At 35.1% G+C, this 23,619-nt stretch overlaps 1 protein-coding gene across 7 annotated transcripts in view; it reads left to right on the top strand.

Annotated features, from left to right (window-relative positions):
- Positions 1-23,619, top strand: part of RNF13 (ring finger protein 13) — a 154,860-nt gene that overhangs the window by 72,536 nt on the left and 58,705 nt on the right. For 6 of the 7 annotated variants that reach the window (XM_055110600.2, XM_014344403.4, XM_055110599.1 and 3 more), the window contains exons 5-6: positions 15,645-15,732; positions 22,242-22,332. In XM_055110600.2, the coding sequence (XP_054966575.1) occupies positions 15,645-15,732; positions 22,242-22,332 (179 nt within the window). Of the gene's footprint in view, positions 1-15,644; positions 15,743-22,241; positions 22,333-23,619 lie in introns of all 7 variants that reach the window. The other variant, XM_034957589.2, reaches the window with a different exon arrangement.

The raw sequence follows: 23,619 nt of genomic DNA on the forward strand, positions 1-23,619 counted from the left end.
CATGGATATGTCTTTTCTAATTTCAGATTCTTGGGAGTAGAGCTTATGTTTTATGCAGTTCTGTGTACTGAGCTTTTAGTACAGTGCCTACAATACCAGAAACAATTAACAGGCAGTAATGGAGGAGTATACTCAGAGATCTGTCGCTGGGTGGCGCTGAACATCAAAATTCTTACTGTAATTGCTCCATCACAGTTACTTTTCAAGTGCAATGGAAGTTCCTGTGTTACTTGTGAAATTCCTAGTAAGCTGATTTTAAGTACAGAAAGTTATCCTCTTGTTGCACAGAAAGTTATTCTAAAGCCTTTATTTTCAGTGGTGGGTGGGCTGAAATGGGGCCTCTGCTATGTTAGGATGAGAAATCATTAAGATTTGATTGGAATATGAATCCTATCAGTGTCTAAAAAATATGAACTTAGATCAGATCCTTTATATTAAATATCTACTTTAATATACATAGGTAACTAGAGAATATTTATGAATAGCTTTTTTAGATTTAAATTGCAATTCTGACAAATATTTAGGCAGCTTTTAACTAGTATAGTTTATTTTAACTGGTGTGGTTCATTACAAAGTAAAGATTTTTTTAAAGCAGTTTTAACTTAAGCATAACTTACAAGTTTTAACTTATAGCAAGCATAACTACACATAAAGGTTATTCAGATTTTCTTAATGTCACTGGGAAAAAAAGACGAATGTAATTTAACTTTTAAATTAATTTTAATTTTATGTTATTCATTTTATTATCTTTAGTACTAATCATGTTCCAGCTACAGTATTAAGCTTCATAATACTGGAAATAGCCACATTCAAAGACCTATAAGCTAATGACTTTGATTTTTTGATGGGATGTTGCAGAACATGATTGTTGCAACATGGAACAATCATGTTGAAAGGCATCAGTCTTTTTTCTGATTGCCAACAACCTATGGAATATTAAAAACTATCTATATGAGTGAGTTTCAAACTTTTTTGACTGCAACCCACCCACAGTAAGAAGTTTATTTTTACTTGTTCCCTAGTTTGTATACAGCACACAGTCTGACAATAAAATTTCATGGAATAGTACTTACCTATACTACCTATACGATAATAACTTGATATATGAAATTTCTTTTTATTAAAAAATAAAATTCACTTGGGTTCACTAAATGACTTTACTGCCTGGTAATGGATCATGACCTATAGTTTGAAAAATGCAGATTTAGGCCAATCTTTTCTGTGTAGCAGTGAAAACTGGCAGGGACACTAAGAAGTATGCTTTTTGCCTAAGCACTTCTAAGTTCAAAAATTGCTTTTTATTTGTAATTTTAGTAGTAAATTATGTCTCCCAGTATTTAAAATTGCTTGTCCATATGCCATAGATTGACTTTAAAATGATGCCATTGGAAAAAATAACAAAAGATCTTTGTTTTTTTTTGAGATGGAGTCTTGCTCTGTTGCCCAGGCTGGAATACAGTGGCTTGCTCGCAGCTCACTGCAACCTCCACCTTCCAGGTTCAAATGATTCTCCTGCCCTAGCCTCCTGAGTAGCTGATATTACAGGCACCCGCCACCACGCCTGGCTAATTTTCATATTTTTAGTAGAGATGGGGTTTCACCACGTTGTCCAGGCTGGCCTCGAACCCCTGACCTCAAGTGATCCACCCACCTCGGCCTTCCAAAGTGTTGGGATTACAGGTGTGAGCTACTGCACCCGGCCAACATAAGATCTTTAATAATTTAAGTTCCAAGCGTTTTGGCTTCTGTTTTTTGGTATACTGTACTTGAAACAAGTAAGAATGGCTTTTTGTATAACACAAGATTTTACTAGCCCTACCAAAAATGTTTTCTAATGAAATAAATAAATTCAGCTTACCTCTAAGCTTAACATGTACGGTGGTAATATGCCACTTAGCAAAAGGTCAACTTTCCCAGAACATAGCCTCAGAGAAGAGAAGGAAACATGCCTTTGTACCACCATTATGAATGTTGCTAAGCTTCAGCGTTAAAACCATGTACTTTTCCTGGCAGTTTTTCTCAGAATTCTTATGCACTTAATTTTTTTTAAAGAATAGAATTCTTCTCGGGTTTAGTTCTTTTTTTTTCTCTGCCACAGAGAAGGATATACGGATGGAGGAAGTCCAGAATAACTATTAGTAGAGTACCAGTGGTAAGCACAGAGAGAGGAAGTAACATATGACACTTAACATTAAGGAGAAAAACTATAGTCTGTTGAAGCATGTTCATGATGATCCCGAGTAACTGGAAAAGGTCAAGTCACATTTGGTGAAAAGGTGGGGAAAATGCAACATATCACAAAAATTTTTATCCAAAATGACTAAAGTAAAATTTCCTGTGTGCTTTCGTGGAGGGTGGGTGGGGGAGGGGGTGGGAAGGAACTAACCAACAGATACGAGGAAATTTTATTTTTTTGACTTATATATTGCTGGATAGGGCTGGATAATCAGTTACCTTAGTTGCAGTTTACTTTAAACAGCTATTTATATGAGAGATATTTTTCTAGGCTTGAGATATACATAAACAAAAAAGATTGTTCTTAAGGAACATTAAAGCCTGGTACTTAAAATGCTCTAAATGTTATTTTGTCAGATCTCTGTTTTTCAAGGTGAAAACAGGCTTAGTTTTCTAGTAATTAATGTTTATACCAAGAAGCATGAAAACAGATCTTTTGTTAATTTTTAAAGTAATACTCTGAAACATGAATTTTCACAAATTTTGCTTACTAGTATTGTGCTATGCACTTATCTTTACTAAGTGCAGGATGATTTTGTTTTTATTTTCAATTTGAGACCATGATGAAATTAGTCCATATTTATATCATGTTTTTAATGAGCCCTGGTAGTTGAAAATTAATCTATTTAAAGTTAAGTATGTGAAGCTGGCCTGATTAAAATGTATCAGGTTGTCACAGTACTCAGCTGGATATTTAAAAAATAATGCCCTCAAGACAAAAGCTTGTGGTTCATGTTATAACAAAGATGAAAATACAGGTATACTTCTGAAGTTAATCCATTGTTAGTAACTACCAAGTGTTTTTTCTTAAACAGTTTTAAAATAAGCCCCATATTTTATGTCTTATACATTCTCTGTCTGTACAACAGCAGCATTCTCCTACATGTAGTTACCACACTTAAGAAATTTAATATTGATAAATATTATCTAATAATATAAACTACATGTTTAAATTTCCTAATTGTGTCCAAAATATCTCTTATAGTTGTTTTCTTTTTAACCATTTCAGGATCCAATCATGAATCCCAGACTAAACATATTCAGCTTAGTTGTCATGTCTCCTTTAATCTACAACAGCTCTTGATTCTTTTTTTCCTACTTTGTGCATTTCTGTGTTTCAGTTTAATAATTTCTATTCCTTTGTCTTCACATTTGCTGATCCTTTATTCTACAATGTCTATAATCTTTTAAGCCCACCTAGTGAACTTTTCATATTGTATCTCTTTTATCTAGAAGTTTCACTTGGATCTTTAAAATGTGTGTGTGTGTGTGTGTGTGTGTGTATGTATCATCCATTTCTCTGAGCCTTATGTTTATATTCTCCTTCAAATCCTTGAACGTAATTTATAATTTTATGTCTTTATATTACATGTAAATGTATTCTTATAATAATAAATTATAATTTATAGCTGTTTTAAAATCCTTGTCTGCTATTCATAATTCCATATCCATGTAATTTCTGGGTCTGTTTCTGTTGAATGGTTTTTCTCATGGTTATGGGTCACATTTTCTTGCTTCTTGGCGTGTCTACCATTTTTTTTTTTCAACTTTCATTTTTTAAGTTCTGGGGTACATGTACAGGATGTGCAGGTTTGGTACATAGGTAAACGTGTGCCATGGTGGTTTGCTGCACAGATCAACCCATCACCCAATAATTAAGCCCAGCATCCATTAGCTATTCTTCTGATGCTCTCTCTCCCCCGACCCTCCCTGAGAAGTACCAGTGTATGTTCTCCACCCTGTGTCCATGTGTTCTCATTGTTTAGCTCCCACTTATAAGTGAGAACACGTGGTGTTTGGTTTTCTGTTTCTGTGTTAGTTTGCCAAGGATAATGGCATCCAGCTCCATTCATGTCCCTGCAAAGGACATGATCTCGTTCCTTTTTATGGCTGCATAGTATTCCATGGTGTATATGTACCACATTTGCTTTATCTAGTCTATGATTGATGGACATTTGGGTCAATTCCGTATCTTTGTTGTGAATAGTGCATGTCTAGTAACTTTTGATTAGATGTTGGACATAGTGTTGTATTGTCATATGTCTTGGTCTTTAAAGACCTTTTAATTTTGTTGTGGCTGGCAGTAAGTTACTTGCAGATGAGCTTGGTTATTTTCAGGCTTGTTTTTAAAGTTTGTTAAGTTGATGAAGAGTTGCCTTTACTGTAGCACTACTATTTTAGCTGTACTAATAAGGTATAACCCTTCTAGGGTGTCCTCTGAATTATCTAGTATTCAAGGAAGTCTCCTCTCTCTGGCTGGTCAGAGCTTGAACTCTTCCTGACCCTGTTTGAATTCTGGAAATTGTTAATCTTTTTTCCAGTAATTGTTTTTTTTTCCCTAGTGAGCTTGTTTGTCCAGGCTTATAAGGTCTCACTGTATGCATGCATATGCCATTCTTATATTTAGCCAAAGACCTAAAGGGAACCCATCTACATTTTTTTTTAGTTTTTTATTTAAAATTTTTGTGGGTACATAGTAGGTGTATGTATTTATAGGATACATGACATTTTTTGATACAAACATGTAATGTATAATAATCACATCATAGAAAATGGAGTATCTATGACCTCGAGCATTTATCCTTTGTGTTACATACAATTCAGTTTTACTTTTTAGTTCCTTTAGAATGTACAATTAAATTATTAACTATAGTAATCCTGTTGTGCTATCAAGTACTAGGTCTTACTTATTCTGTGTGTGTGTGTGTGGTTTTTTTTTGTACCCATTAACCATCCCCATCTCCCCCCACTACACTACTCTCTTATCTCCATGAGTTCAATTGTTTTGATTTTTAGATCCCACAAATAAGTGAGAACATGTGATGTTTGTCTTTCTGTGCCTGGCTCATTTCACTTAACATAGTGGCTTTCAGTTTCATTCATGTTGCAAATGACAGGATCTCATTTTTTCTAATGGCTGAATAGTACTCCATTGTGTCTAAGTACCACATTTTCTTTATTCATTCACCTGTGGATGGACACTTAGGTTGTTTCCAAGTCTTGGCTATTGTGAACAGTGCTGCAACAAACATGGGAGCTTGGGTATCTCTTTCATATAGTGATTTTCTTTCTTTGGGGAATATACCCAGCACTGAGGTTGCTGGATCATATGGCAGCTCTATTTTTAGTTTTTTTGAGGAATCTCCAAGCCGTTCTCCATAGTGATTGTGCTAATTTACATTCCTACCAACCGTGTACAGGGTTCCCTTTTCTCCACATACTCTCCAGCATTTCTTGTTGCCTGTTTTTTTTGGATAAAAGCATTTCAACTGGGGTGAGATGATATCTCATTGTAGTTTTGACTTGCATTTCTCTGATGATCAGTGATGTTGAGCACATTTTTATTTGCCTATTTCCCATTTCTATGTCTTCTTTTGAGAAATGTCTATTCAAATCTTTTGCCCATTTATTAATTGGATTATCAGACTTTTTTCCTATAGCATTGTTTGAACTCCTTATATATTCTGGTTATTGATTCCTTTTCAGATGGGTAGTTTGCAGATATTTTCTCCTAGTCTGTAGGTTGTCTCTTTACTTTGTTGATTGTTTCCTTTGCTGCGTGCAAGGCTTTTATCTTGATGTGAGTCCATTTGTCCCTTTTGCTTTGGTTGCCTGTGCTTATGGGGTATTACTCAAGAAATTTTTGCCCAGACAAATGTCCTGGAGATTTTCCCCAATGTTTTCTTGTAGTAATTTCATAATTTGAGATGTTAAATTTAAGTATTTCATCCATTTTGGTTTGATATTTTTATATGGCAAGAAATAGGGGTCTAGTTTCATTCCTCTGGATATGTACCTCCAGTTTTCTCAGCGCCTTTCATTGAAGAGACTGTCTTTTCCCCAGTGTATGTTCTTGACATTATTGTCAAAAATGAGTTCACTGTAGGTGTGTGGATTTGTTTCTGTGTTTTCTATTCTGTTCCATTGTTCTGTGTATCTTTTTATGCCAGCATCATGCTGTTTTGGTTACTATAGCTGTGTAGTATAATTTGAAGTCAGGTAATGTGATTCCTTCAGTTTTGTTCTTTTTGCTGAGGATACCTTTGTCTCTTCTTGGTCTTTTGTGGTTTCATATAAATTTTACAATTGTTTTTCTCTATTTCTGTGAAGAATGTCATTGGTTTTGATAGAGATTGCATTGAATCTGTAGATTGCTTTGGGTAGTGTGGGCATTTTAACAATATTGATTCTTCCAATCTATGAACATGGATTTTTTTCTCTTAATTTTATTTTGGATTCTTCATTGCTAGTGTATAGAGAAACAGTGGATTTATGTATATTGATCTTGTATCCTGTCACATTGCTAAACTGGTTTATTAGTTTTAGTAGTTTATTTGTGGATTCTTTCATATGATTGATTGATTGATTGATCGAGATATCATTTGCACATACATATAGTTTTACTTCTTCTTTTCCAATCTGGAAGCATTTTATTTCAATTTCTTGCCTAATTTTCCTGGCTAGAACTGCCTGTACAATACTAAATAGAAGGGCCAAGAGTGGAATTCTTGTCTTTCTGATCCTAGAGAGAAGGCATTAAGTCTTTTAACCTGAAGTATGATGTTAGCTGTGATTTCTCATAGATGCTCTTTATCAGGTTGAGTTCACTTCTATTTCTGTTCGTTGAGTACTTTTATCATGAAAGGATATGATTTTTTCAAATGTATAGTGTTAGTAGTATCCAAATAAGTTTTGGTATGTTTTGTTTTTGCTTTCATTCATCTCAAAGTATTGTAAAATTTCCTTTGTGATTTTTTGACCCATTGATTAGGAGTGTGTTATTTAATTTTGAAATATTTGTGAATTTCCCAAATTTCCTTCTGATGTTAATCTTTAATTTCATTCCACTATGATTGGAGAATATACTTTGTGTGATTTCAGTACTTTTAAAGTTATCCAGGGACGTCGAAGAGGACAGGAGAGACAGACTTGAATCGCTGACACCACCCTTCTTCATTCCCCGCCCGCTTCCCGGCAGCAACCACGCAATGCAGAGTCTGTGCACTAGGGGTAGCGAGAGCACAGTGACTAGAGGACTTTACATGGAACTCAGTGCTGCCCTGTCACACAGTTCAACAATGATAGTTGGAGACTGCAATGCCCCAATTTCAATAATGAATAGAACAGCTAGTCAGAAAATCAGTAAGGAAACACAAGACTTGAGCAACAGTATAAATCATCTAGACCAAACAGATATCTATAGAATGTTCCATCCAACAACAGATGTTGATCTCCAGGGCTCAGGTGATCCTCCCACCTCAGCCTCCTGAGTAGCTGGGACTACAGGCGTGTGCCATCACACCCAGCTTATTTTTAAATTTTTTGTAGAGATGGGGTCTCTTTACATTGCCAGGCTGGTCTTCAATTCCTGGAATCAAACAATCCTACTGTCTCAGCCTCCCAAAGTGCTGGGATTACAGGCATGAGCCACCATGCCCTGTCTTCTAGAAGTCTTTTTGCAGATTCATTTAAGTAGATGATTATGTGAACTGCAGATAAAGACTGTTTTAGTTTTTCATTTCTTCATCCATATGCACTTTTACACACTCTCTCTTCTCTCCTCTCCCTTTGCCCTACTCCCACCACCTTATTGCATTGGCTAAGAGCTTCAGTACAATGTTGAATAGAAGCAGTAAGAGTGAATATCTTCATTTTGTTGCTGTTACTAAGGAGAAAGCATTCAGTCTTTTACCAGCAAATAGAATGTTAATTGTAAGAGTTTTGTAAGTAACACTATTAACAGAAGATATTTTAAAATAATATGAAGCCAAGTTCATACTTGAACATGAAAGTTGATTGGGAGCAAAAAGAAAAGAAAGACGCTTTAAAGCTACTGAAGACATCATGAGTAAATTGGAATTCAAGAAAATTTAGTCATTCTCTTCCTAGTGAGTAAGCACTTAAAATACACCTTGAGAGAGGTGTATTTTTATATTTATTCCTAAACCATGGTAGATGAATTTTCCCAGTATTTATTACTTTTTTCTACTTCTATTCTTATTAGTTTACTTGTTTTAGTAATAAAATTATGACTTGTCACTGAAATTTTCCTCTACCTCACATATATTTTTATTCTGCATGCATTACTCTGTTTGACATATTTCAGTATATCCTCTTTTAACTTCCCAATTAAAATAAATGATCTATTTGTACTTATAAAAATGTTGAAATAGTGAACTAAAATTTATGTTATTAAAATTAGAAGAGAGTAGATTTGTAAAAGCTACTATTTATCATCAGATATCTTTTGCCCATTATCTGAAGACAGATGTTCTCAGAAACACTGGGCATTTGCAGGAAATGAATGTATGCTGTTGCTGGAATATCCTCTGTCTGTCTGAAGTAGTCCTGCTTTTGGGCTTGCCTTTTCTCTGTTCTTCAAACATTATAAATTACTCTTCGTGCAAAACAGCACTATAATTCAGATAAAAGTTTTAGAACTTGAAATGCAGATTTGTATTTCAAGTAAATAATGTTCTAGTTCTAAGTATGTATCATTTTACATGAATATCCAGACTCCTGTCTAATATAATAACTGGATTCTTTTCAAGGTTATTGTTCACCAGGGAAAGTCACCTCTCTTACATTTTTACCATTCTTGCAGGTGTGTAGCCTGGACATATACACATGTCTGCTTATTTGCAACATCTCTTCCCAGAGAAACAATGAAGTACACTTAACTTCGTTCATATATAGAAGTTAAAGAGGATTGAAGATTATAGGAAATGTAACAATGTGAATAGATTGCATTTTATTAGAAGTTTGTTTTAAACAACGAGGTAGCCAGATTTGTCTTTTTTTGAGATGGAGTCTTGCTCTGTCACCCAGGCCGAAGTCCAGTGGCGCGATCTCAGCTCATTGCAACCTCTGCCTCCTGGGTTCAAGCGATTCTCCTGCCTCACCCTCCCGAGTAGCTGGGACTACAGGTGTGTGCCACCACGCCCAGCCAATTTTTGTACTTTTAGTAGAGATGGGGTTTCACCATGTTGGCCAGGATGGTCTTTATCTCTTGACCTCATGATCCCCCCGACTCAGCCTCCCAAAGTGCTGGGATTACAGGCGTGAGCCACTGCACCTGGCCCCAGATATTTATTGAATGAATAGATTAATGTGCTGAAAATCTGAATTTGAGTGTGCGTGTGTGTGTGTGTGTGTGTGTGTCGGAGTCTCGCTCTGTTGCCCAGGCTGTAGTGCAGTGGCGTGATCTCGGCTCACTGCAACCTCCACCTCCTGGGTTCAAACGATTCTCCTGCCTCAACCTCCCAAGTAACTAGGACTACAGGCGTGTGCCACCATGCCCAGCTAATTTTTGTATTTTTAGTAGAGACGGGGTTTCACCTTGTTGGCCAGGATGGTCTTTATCTCTTGACCTCGTGATCTGCCCGACTCAGCCTCCCAAAGTGCTGGGATTAAAGGCGTGAGCCACTGCACCTGGCCCCAAATATTTATTGAATGAATAAATAGATTAACTTGCTGAAAATCTGACAATTTTTTTTTTTTTTTTTTTTTTTTTTTGAGATGGAGTCTCGCTCTGTCGCCCAGGCTGGAGTGTAGTGGTACGATCTCGGCTCACTGCAACCTCTGACTTCCGGGTTCAAGCAATTCTCCTGCCTCAACCTCCTGAGTAGCTAGGACTACAGGCGTGCACCACTGTGCCCAGCTGATTTTTGTATTTTTAGTAGAGATGGGATTTCACCATGTTGGCCAGACTAGTCCCGAATTTCTTGGCCAGACTGGTCTCGAACTCCTGACCTCGTGATCTGCCCGCCTCAGCCTCCCAAAGTCCTGGGATTACAGGCATGAGCTATCGCGCCCGGCCTGAACATTTTTGTCTTAAGTTCTAACCTGTTGTGTTCTACCTACCTAGGAAAACTTGCTACCTCTCAAATTTAGTATGTTTAAAGCCAGTCTCTGCTACTTTCCTATCAAAACAAAGTTTCTCAGCTTTCCTATTTTGGCCAAAGGCATTCTCCAAGTTCCCTAAGTTCAAAAATTGGTTATGAAGTGTAAGAGATAGTATTCTTTCACGTCATTGCTGTCATCCTGCATTGTCATAAAAGCTTCTAAATCTTCAGTCTCTCCTTTCCAAGTCAATGTAATCATTACCAGATTGTTCCAAAGCAGTGTTTTAGCCATGTCAACCCCTTATTCAAGTGCCTACTGTGAACTCTTGACTGAGGAGACCACAAGTCTACTTTTCTAAAGAGCCTGCAGGGTACTGCACAGTCTGTCCTTTTTTTTCTCTCTCTTCTCACTTCTGACTGTCCAACAATAAACACTAGTAGCAATGGCAATAAACATAACTCTTAGTATGTGCCAGGTAATGTTTAAGCACTGTTTTAAGTGTTTTTCATATATTAAATTATTTAATCCTCAGATTAAACAATAATAAATGTGTATATTGTAATACTAGTAATGTAGACATTAAATCACTTGCATGTCTAATAGAAGTAGGATTTGAGCCCAGGTAGTCTAGTTCCCAGGGTCTGTACTTTTAACTAATCTGCCATTCTGCCTTTCAGTAACACTCTTCTTTAAGTCAAGTCACTATGTTTTTTGTTTTGTTTTGTTTTAAATGTGTCTTTTAACATACCATTTGCCCTGTTGTAGCTCTCTTCTTCCCATATGAAAAAATATCCCCACCTTTTCCCACTGTTAACCAGAATTTCCTGTTTTTATTGAGGTGTAATTCAAGTCTTATAAAATCTGTCATAGGTATTTCATCCCACAGCCTTTTTCCCTCTAAGTTTCTATCAGCTCTTCCCACAATATTTTAACACATTTCTTCTTGGCTTGTGTTGTTTTGTTTATAGGTTTTATTTTGCCCACAAGATTTTAAGATTAATGTTATCTGCATCTTGATGCTTTCTCAGTTCAATTCCTCTTTCTAGACATTTGTAAAATGTTACATAAGGTTAATGATCCTGATCCATTGGGCAACCCCATGCTTCTCTATCTAACCTGACAAAGCAGTGTTTAAATCTCAGCTCTGCCTAAGTGTGACCTTAGGGTAGTTACACTTACCCATCTTTCCTCATTTCTAAACTATAGAAAAGAATATCTACATTGTGGAGTTGTATTGAATATTAGAGATAACATGTATAAAGCACTAGCACACAGAGGTTTCTTTTTAAAAGGTCTCTATTCATGATCATCTCAAAAGCATAATCATCTCTATTATAAGGCATGTTTTATTAGTGTCAGTATTATAAATTTGTTCAGGCTAGAAATAAGATGAATTATTGTGTTGTTCCCAGGGTTCCTTTTAGAACCTATCTTATTGAAGACTTTTCTATTAGCAGTCTGCTATCTTCTGACAGACTGGCTATTTATAATAACAAGCCAACAGTTCCATTATTTCTTTAAACCTCTTGGTTAGGTGCCACCTGGTCTATATAATTTAGTTGCATGTAATTTGTTTATTGGATGTAAAATACTCAGTGCATTTACCACAATTTGGGCTAATAGCTCTGATCAGTCTCCATAAAAAGGCAGATTGCCAATACAATTTAGAAGGCTTTATAATGTAGTTTTCAGTTTTGGTGGCTGTTTTGGATTTAGATTTGTTCACTGTGCATGCTTTGTTTCATGAATCTTTAAGTTCTTTGCTTCCATCTGACACCATGTGTTTGAGGTTGCATTTTATGAATGGGAAACTTTGCAAATGCTTACTAAATGATCTAACATTTATTTCTGCCTCATGTGTTCTTAAAAATACCAGCTGCTGCTTAGTTGAAAATGTAATTTAATTTGACTGACACATGAGTTTTATAGTTCATAAACATGGATGTATTTTCCTTGTTTGTATTCATAAGCCTGTTAGTCCATATGTTAATGTGTTCTTTGATTTAATTTCATTTCTTTATTTTAAAAATCAATAAAAACAACAACAAAAACCTTGGGAAAGCCTTCATACTTGCTACATTTTTGAAAACATGCATCTATTTTTTGGAGATCACACTTATGCCTGCAGAATTTCTTCCCATTTTAGTGGTTTCCTAAGGTTTCTATTTTAGGAGTTTTATTATTATGTTAACAGAGAACAGCTTTTGATATTGATATAATTTTGTAGTGTATTTATAGAAACAAGTGCATTTTGGATGTGTGAAAGACATATTTCTCCTAAGTTGCTTGGTACAGTTTTAAAAGCCTAATGGCTAGATTTAGTTAAACATGGTGGACTGTTATAAATCCATTCATGTATATAGATGATTCTTAATAATTTGAGAGTGAGAAAGCCTCTTGAAAGATTATTACTTTGTCTCTTCTCTCCAGAAAAGTTTATATGTAGACAACCGCAGATTTAAGGACCCCCTGGAGACCTGTTGGGGAATTGGGATAGTACAGGGGTCCCCAAGCCCCCAGCCGTGGTCCCGTACCTGTTAGGAAATGGGCCGCATGGCAGGAGGTGAGCGGTGGGCCGGCAAGCATTACTGCCTGAACTCTGCCTCCTGTCAGATCAGTGGTGCATTAGATTCTCGTAGGAGCGTGAACCCTATTGTGAACTGTGCATGCAAGGGACCTAGGTTGCACACTTCTTACGAGAATCTAACTAATGCTTGATGATCTGAGGTGGAACAGTTTCATTCTGAAACTATTCCCCCGGTGGAAAAGTTGTCTTCCACAAAAGTAGTGCCTGGTACCAAAAAGGTTGGGGACCCCTGGGATATGACATGTATATTTGTAAGTATAAGACACTATATAAGATCTTGAAGAAAAATATAAATAGATTAATATAAATACTCTAAGCAGGGAGCAATTAATATAGGTACATGTGGCATAGGGGTACAGGACAGGGCAAGCTTCATGGAGATGATGGAATTTGAAGTACTGATAGGCATTCAGAAGACAAAGCCAGTTCTACACAGGGTCAAGAAAGCAACTGACCTGTTTGGCTACCCATGAGTACTGAAATTTCCTTAAGGATAATGACTTTCTGATTGATCCTGAAGTTCCACATTGTGCCTGGTATGGATACAGTTATCTTACTCATTATGTAAGCTCAGCAAACTACTTGCTGAATTCAGCCACAGTTTTTACTCGTTGTGCTTTCTGAGACCACTTTTCTCTGTGTTCTAACATGTTGCATGTTTGCCTTCACACACATTTTTATTCAGGGAAAAAAGTTAAATTATGTAATTTCAATGACTATGTGCTTTGGTTGGCTTTAAAAAGAAATTTAAAACTTAAGTTTTGTATTAGCAGGAAACAGCTTTTGATATTGGTCTATTATATTTCTTAAATTGTGTCTTTGGCAACAGTTACTTTTTGGGTGTGGAAAGAAACATTTCTCCTCAGTTCCTTGGTTAGCTTTTAGGGAAAAGTTAAAATGGTCATGAAAGCATCAGATAAACTAATAGTAACCCCAACTGAGTATACTTTTGCTTAAATAAAAGCCAAGTGAAGTCTGTACTGCCATGGTAATATAATGCAGAAATAATAAGTTAATGTATGTAACAAATAATCAAAGTTTATAGACTACATTCTTAAGAGATTATTTTTTTCCTCCCTTTGGAAAGTAGTGATATCTAAGGGGAAGAGGGTGTGGGGGACTGGCATTTTCTCAACATTCATAGTTGGATAACAAAATCCACCTAAAAATAAAACATGTACTCATATGCAAAAATGCTAAACTTACTTTTTTGATTATTGACCTTTCTTTGCACAACTCTAAAACATACTTGTCACAGTTTTGTTGACTGGTGATTTCTTGCCATTCCTACAGTAGAGCAGTAAGTCCTGTGCCAACAAACAATTTATATTATTTTAATTAGTTTTTTAAAAAATCACTTTCTGCCTGATTTTATCTCCTGTGTTTATAATGTTATAATATGAGCTATTAATTTAAGCACATTTAAAAAGTACGTTTGATTGATTCAAGTAATATTTAATACTGGCCTACCCTGTGTCAGGCTATTTCATAGGTGCTATGGAGGCTATAAGATAAACAAAGTATTAATTTCTTGGGGCAGTCATATCTCCTACAGATTTAGTTTTTTTTAGTAATAGGATAATATTATTCTGATTTATCCACACTGTTGTCTCTTTCAGAAATCTAACTTGAATTGGTGGGATAGTTTTAGAGAAGTCAAGAATAATGTAGAAGAGAATTTTTCTCTGTGCCAAGTCAACTGACCTGACTGGGATTGAATATGTAGACCTCATTTCTCTTACCTAGCTTTCAGATCCAGTCTGAATAATTGCACATCCTTTTTACATTTGGGAACTTGACTCTTTGGGCTTTCCCTGGCCCTTTGGAACATGACTCAGGTTTTATTTTTATTGAATTATAGCAGAGTGTTGAATCATTATAATGCTGATAACTAAAACAGAACTAATATTAGACTTGGAAATTCTTCTAAAAAATTAATATGCCTGTTTCTTAAAAACACTTAACACTCAAACACTCTGAGACATACCATTGTGGAATGCTCATAAGGTAATGTATTTCAAGAGTTTCTTACTATCATTAGTATCCAGAACTATATATACTCAAAAGTATTTCAAGTATTCAAAACTATGTATATATATGTTTGCCCTCCTAATTTTTATTTTATTCAACCAATATGCAAATAATGATCTATCTGATCCTTCATTTTTGCTAATAGTCTAAAGGTCATACAATAAGTAGTTTAGGTCTGGGTTTATTTTTACTTATAACAGAATATTATTTTTAAAGTGAGACGTAATAACATGTTTTGACACTTTCCAGATCTTTCATGTAAAAAAATTCTGCCACACATCCAACTATATTCTTATGGTACAAAGGTTACTATTTTGGAGGCTAGCTTTAGGAAAGATCAAATAGCTAGATAGAACCAGAGTAAGCAACTTCAGCCTGCAGGTATTTTTAAGTTTTTAAAAAGCTTTGTAAAGGAATTTTACAGAATATTTTGGATGATCAAGCTAGTGATATGAATTGGTTTTATCTGACTCATTTCTGTGTGTTAGGCATGGTATTAAGCATTTTTAAAATATTATTTTACATATGACAAGAATATTGTCATTCTCATTTCAGAGGTTAGGAAACTGAGGGTTACAAAAGAAGTAATTTGCTCAAGTTCATCCCACTAATTCATGGCAGAGGTGGGAATTAGAATGCTCAAGGTCTGGTAACTCCTAAGCCTGATTACAGCAAGTTTCTACCTCTTTAGAGCAAAACAGATTAATGCTTTGAGTCCTTTTAATGTTTTAGCTTGTATCCTCATCTTTTATTTACTTCAGTAAGTTTTTATAATCAATTGTAAAACATCTATATGTCTCAAGAGCATACCTGAGATTTATTTCTATGTATGTTCATAATCTAGTCCTAGGTATATAGTATAGACTTGCTGATTTATAGAGTTGAGGGACACTGTGACAAACCACTGTCTTCCTTATAACATGATTTTTTTTTTTTTGCTTTGCAGGTTTTAAATGCACAGAGAGCAGGATACAAGGCAGCCATAGTTCACAATGTTGATTCTGATGACCTCATTAGCATGGGATCCAACGACAGTAAGTACAGGTATCACTTTTCTTCTCTCCTGTTTGACAGATCATTTGTAACTAAAAATTAACAGGATTTTCCTTCTCTCATTTTCTTTTTAAAAAGCAAAATTTCTTCTCTGTCAGATAATCCCTCATTCTTAACTCTGGATGATTTTATTCATAGTAGAGATGAAAATGACTTTCTTTTCTGAACAGTTTTTTTTTAAACATATATGTTTTATTTATTGATATTTTGTTAAAAACCAAAATGGGGGAAACAGCTTTAATAGGGATAAACATGCTGAGTTAAGAATGCCATAGAGGGTGTTTTGTAATTTATTTAGAGATTCACAGCATTATTTTAGGGTATGCACATATACTAAGTAGCTGCTATAATCTGCTGGAATTCCAAAGCCACATACTTGTGCTTCCTTATACCAGTTGGTTATTAGCCCTTCGTCATACATTGGTATGTTCATAGTTTTTCATTTCAGATGGGAATGTCTTTCTTTACTCTCTACTAATTATTAGCTTGTAGGGAAAAACGAGCCAATTTTAGTGGCATAACTGGCTGTAATAAGACACTGACTTTTAAGCTGTATGCCTCACTTAATGTAGTTTCTATTACTCAGGGCACTATGGGGTTTTATCAAAACCTTTCTAATTGATACTAAGATGATTTACTGTCAACACTCATGATTAGAATTTATTTTATTCTTTTGAGTGCATAACCATAATATATTTTGTTATTAAATCCTATTGATTCATATTTTCAGGGTAGAGCAAAGTATAGACATAAAGCTATAGACTGATAGAAAACACTGGAATGTATTTAGGAGTTTAAATAACTGCATCCTGAAAAGGAAATATTTTATATTCCTTAACCAAAAAGTCTTCTTTTAGCCTATGACAGTGTTTTCTGTTGTTTTTGTTTTTGCCCTTCTTCTTTTTTTTTTTTTTTTTTGAGATGGAGTTTCACTCTTGTTGCCCGGGCTGGAGTGCAATGGTGCGATCTTGGCTCACCGCAACCTCTGCCTCCTGGGTTCAAGCGATTCTCCTGCCTCAGCCTCCTGAGTAGCTGGGATGACAGGCACCTGCCACCACGCCTGGCTAATTTTGTATTTTAAGTAGAGATGGAGTTTCTCCATGTTGGTCAGGTTGGTCTTGAACTCCCGACCTCAGGTGATCCGCCCACCTCAGCCTCCCAAAGTGCTGGGATTACATTCGTGGGCCACCGCGCCTGGGCATTTTTGTCCTTCTTAACCCTAATAGAGTGAGGCAAAATTATAATATGTAAAAAGTAAAATTTATTAATACATTTCTTAGTTAATTTCTTTATATTTTAAATTATTATTTTAACCTCCTAGCTAATTAAATCTTCATGACTGTAGAATCCATTAAGTACCCATAAGAAGTTTTAGCATTTCAGGAATAGTTTGACAGCTACTACATGGGAATTACAGGACTTACTTAAGTGAGTTTACTTATCAAATAAACTGGTAATGTTAGTACTGCCAATTTGACACATTTTACTTCTCCTTTAACTATTTCCCTCTTAAAAAAAATTATCCCAGTTGATACATCCCATGGTCAGTAACTTTTGTGATCTGTATACATTTACTGGCAAAATGGAAAGCATGCGTAGTCTGGAAATGGATAGGCCTGAATTCGAAATCAAATCCTACTTGTATCAGTTGTATAACTTTGAGCAAGTTACTTACTCTTTGTGTGTTTTGCTAAAGGCCCAAGCCCAGGATTTAGCAAACCTTCAGGACCTTCTCAAGGGCTGAATACGTTTTGGATTGAACAAATTGATTATTATTTGTAAACTATTTACTCTTTTGACATGTTTTCAGTAAAAATTTTGCAGGCTGAAATTGTCAGTTCCCTTTATCACTTATTTTTTCTTTGTAATACTGTAAAACCTTTTTGTGATAATCATGTCAGCTCCTAAAGAAAATATGTTCAATATTAAAAGTAGCACACAACCATATAAGCCTGCTGTTGCCATGGAAATGTTTCAACTGAGTTGTTATTCAAAGACTGCTCAGAATTTTGGTTCTTGACTTTGTTGCTTAGATTATTTTCTATGATATTTTGCTCCATCTTTGCGCATGTGTTTAAACGTTTTATATGTACAGAGACAAATGTTGTAAAGATCTTTACCATTTTCATCTTTGCTATTACTTGGTAGAGGTAAGAAAAGCATAGATTTATCAGAAGAGGCTTGTATCTGTCCCTCTTTTCAAGGCCTTTCCTAGGAATACTGGTATCTTATACCAAGCAGAGATACTAACGCCTGGAAACAAAAGGAAGTTGTAAAAGCCCCTTCCTGTTGACACTTCACGTAAGGAATATACCAATTTTTATTTCAGCCAGGAACAGAATGGATTAATTCAGTGAGCCAATAACATTCTTTATCTTTAGGAGACAGCAGAAAGTGGTAGGAAGGACACCAACTTCAGAACCAGGAAATATGTGTTTATTCTAAGCCAGGCTAGTTGTTATGTGAACCAGATACCTGCGCCCTCAGGAAAGTTACTTAATCTTTATAAGCACATTATTTTCATCTATAATAGTGTGAATAATTTTAATAATTATTTGACCTGACAAATTTGTGAAAACCTTATGAGAGAAGGTATATGAGAAAACCCATGCAATGGCAGAGTGAGAGGATCCTAGATAAGGAGTCAGAAGCCTCCAGTTTGAGTCCAGACTGTGCAAATATCTAACTGTATAACCAGGTCAAGTTGTTAATATCTCTGGGTCATTTTTTTTTTCCTTTTTTTCTTTGATTTCTTTCTTCAACAAATGCATTTTGACAGCCTACTCTGCACTGTTTTAGGCACTGTGACTATAGCAAGTAATGATGCAGTCAGAGGCTCTGCCTTCATATCTTTCATTGAGGTAGTAGAGTGCAGTACTTAAGAGAGTACTTTCGGGGTACTGCTTGTTAGGGTTTGAATCCCAGCTTTACCACCTAGTAACTGTATGACCTTGGGTATATTACCTAATATCTACATGCTTCAGTTTTTCTGATCTGTGAAATTAGGATAATAATAGTACCTAAGTTATTTAGTTGCTATGAAGATTGAATGAATTAAGGCCTGTTAAGCGTCTAGAAGACTTCCTGGTTCTTAGCAATCATTTAATGATTGTTCAGATATTATTATTGTGATTATTATCATTTTATTGCATTCTAGAGTAGGAGAGAAGAAATGAACACATAATCAAATAGATGTGCTATAATGTCAAGTAGTGATAAATGCTATGAAGAAAAATATCAGCATAAGGGGATATAGAATGACAGAGATGAAAGGAAGGCAGCTATTTTAGATAGGGTGGTCAGAGAAAGCTTCTGTGAGGCATTGCAATTTGAGCACCGATCTAAAGTTAGAGGCTGAGTCATGCAGATTTCTGAAGGAGGGTATTCCAAGGAGACGGAACAACAAGTACAACAATTCAAAGATAAATCATGCTTGGTGTTTCCAAAGTGTGGCATAAAGCCACAATGGCTAGAGTGGTGAACAAGGGAGGGAGTGGGGGGATAAGGTTAGAGAAGGAGCCAGGGGTCAAATATGATGGGCCTTGTCAGCCATGATAAGGACTTTGGAATTTATTCTAAATAAGTTTTAGGCTGGGCGCAGTGGCTCAGGCCTGTAATCCTAGCACTTTGGGAGGCCAAGGCGGGAGGATTGCCTGAGCTTAGGAGTTCAAGACCAACCTTGGCAACATTGTGAAACCCCATCTCTACTAAATATATAAAAAATTAGCCAGGTGTGGTGGCGTGCATGCCTGTAGTCCCAGCTACTCAAGAGGCTGAACCACAAGAATCACTTGAACCTGGGAGGCGGAGGGTGCAGTGAGCCGAGATCGTGCCACTGCACTCCAGCCTGGGCAACAGAGCAAGACTCCGTCTCCAAATGATTGAATGAATGAATGAATAAATTAAAAAAAATAAGTTTTAAACAGCTGTGTAAGGCAATATGACATATTTCATAAAAGGAGCACTTTGCTGTTCTTTGGAGAGAACACTGAAGGTGAAAGGTGAGCAAAAGTGCCAACAGAGAGAACATTTAGAAAGCTGCTGCAGCAGCCAGGCAAGAGTAATGGTGGTTTGGAGTATTAGTAGTTAAAGTCATGAGAAGTGGTAGGAATATGGCTATATTTTGAAGCTGACAGGATTTGGTATAGGGAGTAAGGGAAAGGGAGGAGTCAAGGATGATTCCAAGATGTTTAGTCTGACAAACTAAGTGAATGGCTATGCTGTTTACAGAGATGAGAAATAGAGTTGATCGACTGAGAGAAAAGAGACATTCAGAGTTCAGTTGAGAAACTTTGTTTGAAACATGTATTAGGCAATCAAATGGAGATATTGAATGGACAATTGGATATACGAATCTGGAGAGTTTGGGGCTGGATCATTCAAATTGTAATCTATCTTTGTCGATATGTACTTCACAGAGTTGTTTTACAGCTCAAAATAGAGTGTTTTAAAAGTATTTTGTGAAGTAAAACATATTTAGTTTTGTTTTCAGTAGATAATGTTGCCATTTTCAAGATGGCTACTCATATTTGCTTACAATATTTTCTCCCTTTTTCTTAATCATTTTATTAAAGGAGCTTTCTACATCTCTTTAGATGTCATAATTCAAAGAAGCTAGGTTACTTCCAATATTATTAGCCAGTAGTTACAAACCAAAAGTTATTCCTTGAGTTTGTCATAGTATCTTCATGAAAGAAGAAAGCATCATACAATTCCAAGTTTTAAGTATCAAATAAAATAAGCTTTAAACTCATATGTGGTAGAGAAAATATCTTAGCAAAATAGAAAATATCTCCCAAATATAAAAAAAAATATAGTCCTATAACAATACCTCTGCATCTATTTAAAAAAATGCAATAATGCCTGTAGCCCCAGCTACTTGGGAGGCTGAGACAGGAGGGGCACTTGAGCCCAGGAGTTACAGGCTGTAGTACACAATGGTGCCATCTGTGAATAGCCACTGCACTGCATCCTGAGCAACATAGCGAGACTCTGTCTCTAAAAAAATAAAAATAAAAATAAATGATGAGGTAGATCTGTATTTATTGACATAACAGGATATCTGAGCTGTATCATTGTGTAGAAAAAAAGCTTACACTTTAAAAATTATATGATCCCATTGATATAAAAAATAAAATTTTATTGATCACGTTGATATAAAAATAGTGATTAAATATTTCTTGACTAATATTTTTTGTTTCTGCCCTCTTTGGGGCTTACGTGTTTTTTTCTGGTGTGTATGTGTGCGCGTGTGTGCGTGTGTGTGTGTGTGTGAGAGAGAGAGAATGTGTGAGAGTTGAACGTTTATATTTGCATAAAACAATCTAGAAGTGAAAAAAACTTACTCTACCAAGGATATCAAGATTTTAAACCTTGTCTTTATAAGGATGAAAACAATAACAGCAAAATAGATCAGTAATTTGTAAGTTTAGGGGGTAGGGGTTGACTGTATGAGGGAATTTTGGTGGGTGATGGAACATTCTATATCCAACTGTAGTTGTGGTTATAATTGTATGTATTTGTCACAACTTACAGAACTGCTTATTACTTTAAATAAAACATTTGTCCTTGGATGGGAAAGATTATGGTTTTGTTTTGTTTTCTTTTTCTTTACTTGCCTCCTCCCCTTTTAAATGCATAATGAATATGCATTGTTTTTAAAATGCAGAACAAAGTTATTTTGAAAACTATAAAAAGAAAACAAATGGGCCTTCTCTAAAGCCAAATGTGTTAAACTAACTGACAGCTAATAATGAGGCTGCTTTTTCTATTAGCAACATTAAGAGGATTGTTTTTCTTTCTATTCCTGAGTAATGGGTAATTTTGACGAAATTCTTTTTGGGTGGCATTTGATTTTGGTTTTGAATATGGGTAGAAGAGTCAAATATCTTAAGATACCAATCAAACACAAAACTTTGCCATGAGCGCCAGGCTTACAAGGAAATAGAAACCAGCTTTCCTACCCTATTCCCTTTCTCAACCCCTGTCAGCCTTTCAGTCTGGAAAGCCAGAGATGTGTGGTATTACTTTTTAGATTGTTGTGAAGTTGTCTTTTCTTATATTCTCTGGCTTATACGTCTCCTGGAAATGGGTATGTAAAAGAAGCTTTTTCTCTTTTTCATTTAGGAATTAAGTTATGTGTGGGAAGAAAACCTAAAATTTCTTCATCTTTCTTCTCTAATAAGTTATGTCTAGAGAGGAAGAAATCAAATGGAAATATTAAAAATAAAAATTACATCTCAATCTTATAGACTATTGAGAGAATTCAGGTAATGTGTATATGCAAAATGTTAGCTTTGTTACTGTAAATGTTATGTTTCTCAACCATTTTGATGATGAATAAAATCTGCAATCTGGAAAATCAAGCAATAGACAATTAAAGTTGATTGTAATTGTTTCCAGTTGCATTTGCTGCTATTATGAAGAAAGTTAAGTTGATTATACACTAAATATGGGCTTTTAAGAATAATTTCATTATTCTTTTATACAGTTGAGGTACTAAAGAAAATTGACATTCCATCTGTCTTTATTGGTGAATCATCAGCTAATTCTCTGAAAGATGAATTCACATATGAAAAAGGGTAAGTAATGGATATAAAAAATCATGTTGCTTAAAATTCTTCTTTATATTAAGGTAGAATTATATAATATTGTAATCAAGATTATGTTTCAGAATGAACTCTGTAGTGCTAAATTATCCCTTTTTAAATCATTATGCTTTTAAGACGTAGTATTTTAAAGTATTTTACTACTTTTTCTTTGTATGATTATGTTGAAAATATATTCATGCTAGTGAGAGTAAGTCACCCTTGTTGCTAAAAAGATAACTTTTCATTTTGAAGTTTAATCAAACTACTGGTATTTTAAAACAATGCAATTTATGTTTATATGACATTTTCTATTACGAAATGTTTGTATATTACTAAAAAGATATTTTATATATTATAAACACAGAATCCAAAACATTGTGTTAAGTGACTAACATTTACAAAGGCAAAAAGTCAGTTTTCAAGTTTTAGAAGCTTGATTTGAATGAGAACTTTTATATGAAACGCTTCTCCCCTACCCCCACAAAATAATCTCATTACAAAGATAACATACAGACTGAAATTAACTTAAGGCACAGCTGTCTCAGCTAATATAGAAAACAGAGAGAAAACGGTACAATGAACACTTCAGAACTTCTTCCATGACACACAGATCCCCAAAACGTAGTTGACCAGAACAGACTTTGGTCTAAGAGGAACAACAACAAAAATAATAATAAAAGCAGCTAATATTTATTGAGCATTTAGCAAAGCTGGGCACTCATGAAAGCAAGACTTCTACATTTTGTTATCCATTTAATCCTCACAACAACCCTCTAGTGGTTGTTATTATTATCACCTATTATCTACATTTGCCAGAAGAGGTAACTGGCACAATGAAATCCAATTCTAATTATTTAGGGGGAAAAGAAATCCACGAATATTTCTGTTTGAAAATGCATAAAAAGAAGAGGGCAAGGTTTTCTGTTTACTGTTATTGTTAGTTCCCCACTACAGTGTTGATATTTAAAATACTGTTCACATATTATATGCTCAGAACATTTTTTTTTAAGTTAAGGAATGTAATTTTGGAAGTTGTATCAAAAAACAGTTATGCAAAGTGGTGTTTTGTCAGCCGTGTTTGCTTGGTTAAAAGAGAGGAGAGTTAGTACTTGCTTTTACCTCAATATTGCTCCCTCGTTTAGAATACTTCTATATATTTTAATATGTATTTTAAAGAGTATTTTTTGTTTTTAATTATAAAACCATACTTTTTTAAATTAAGAAGTAATATATAGATACTAGCAAAATATGGAAAAATTGAAATATAAAATATTTAAA

Source organism: Pan paniscus, chromosome 2 (assembly GCF_029289425.2).
Source record: "Pan paniscus chromosome 2, NHGRI_mPanPan1-v2.0_pri, whole genome shotgun sequence".
Taxonomy (NCBI): Eukaryota; Metazoa; Chordata; class Mammalia; order Primates; family Hominidae; genus Pan; species Pan paniscus.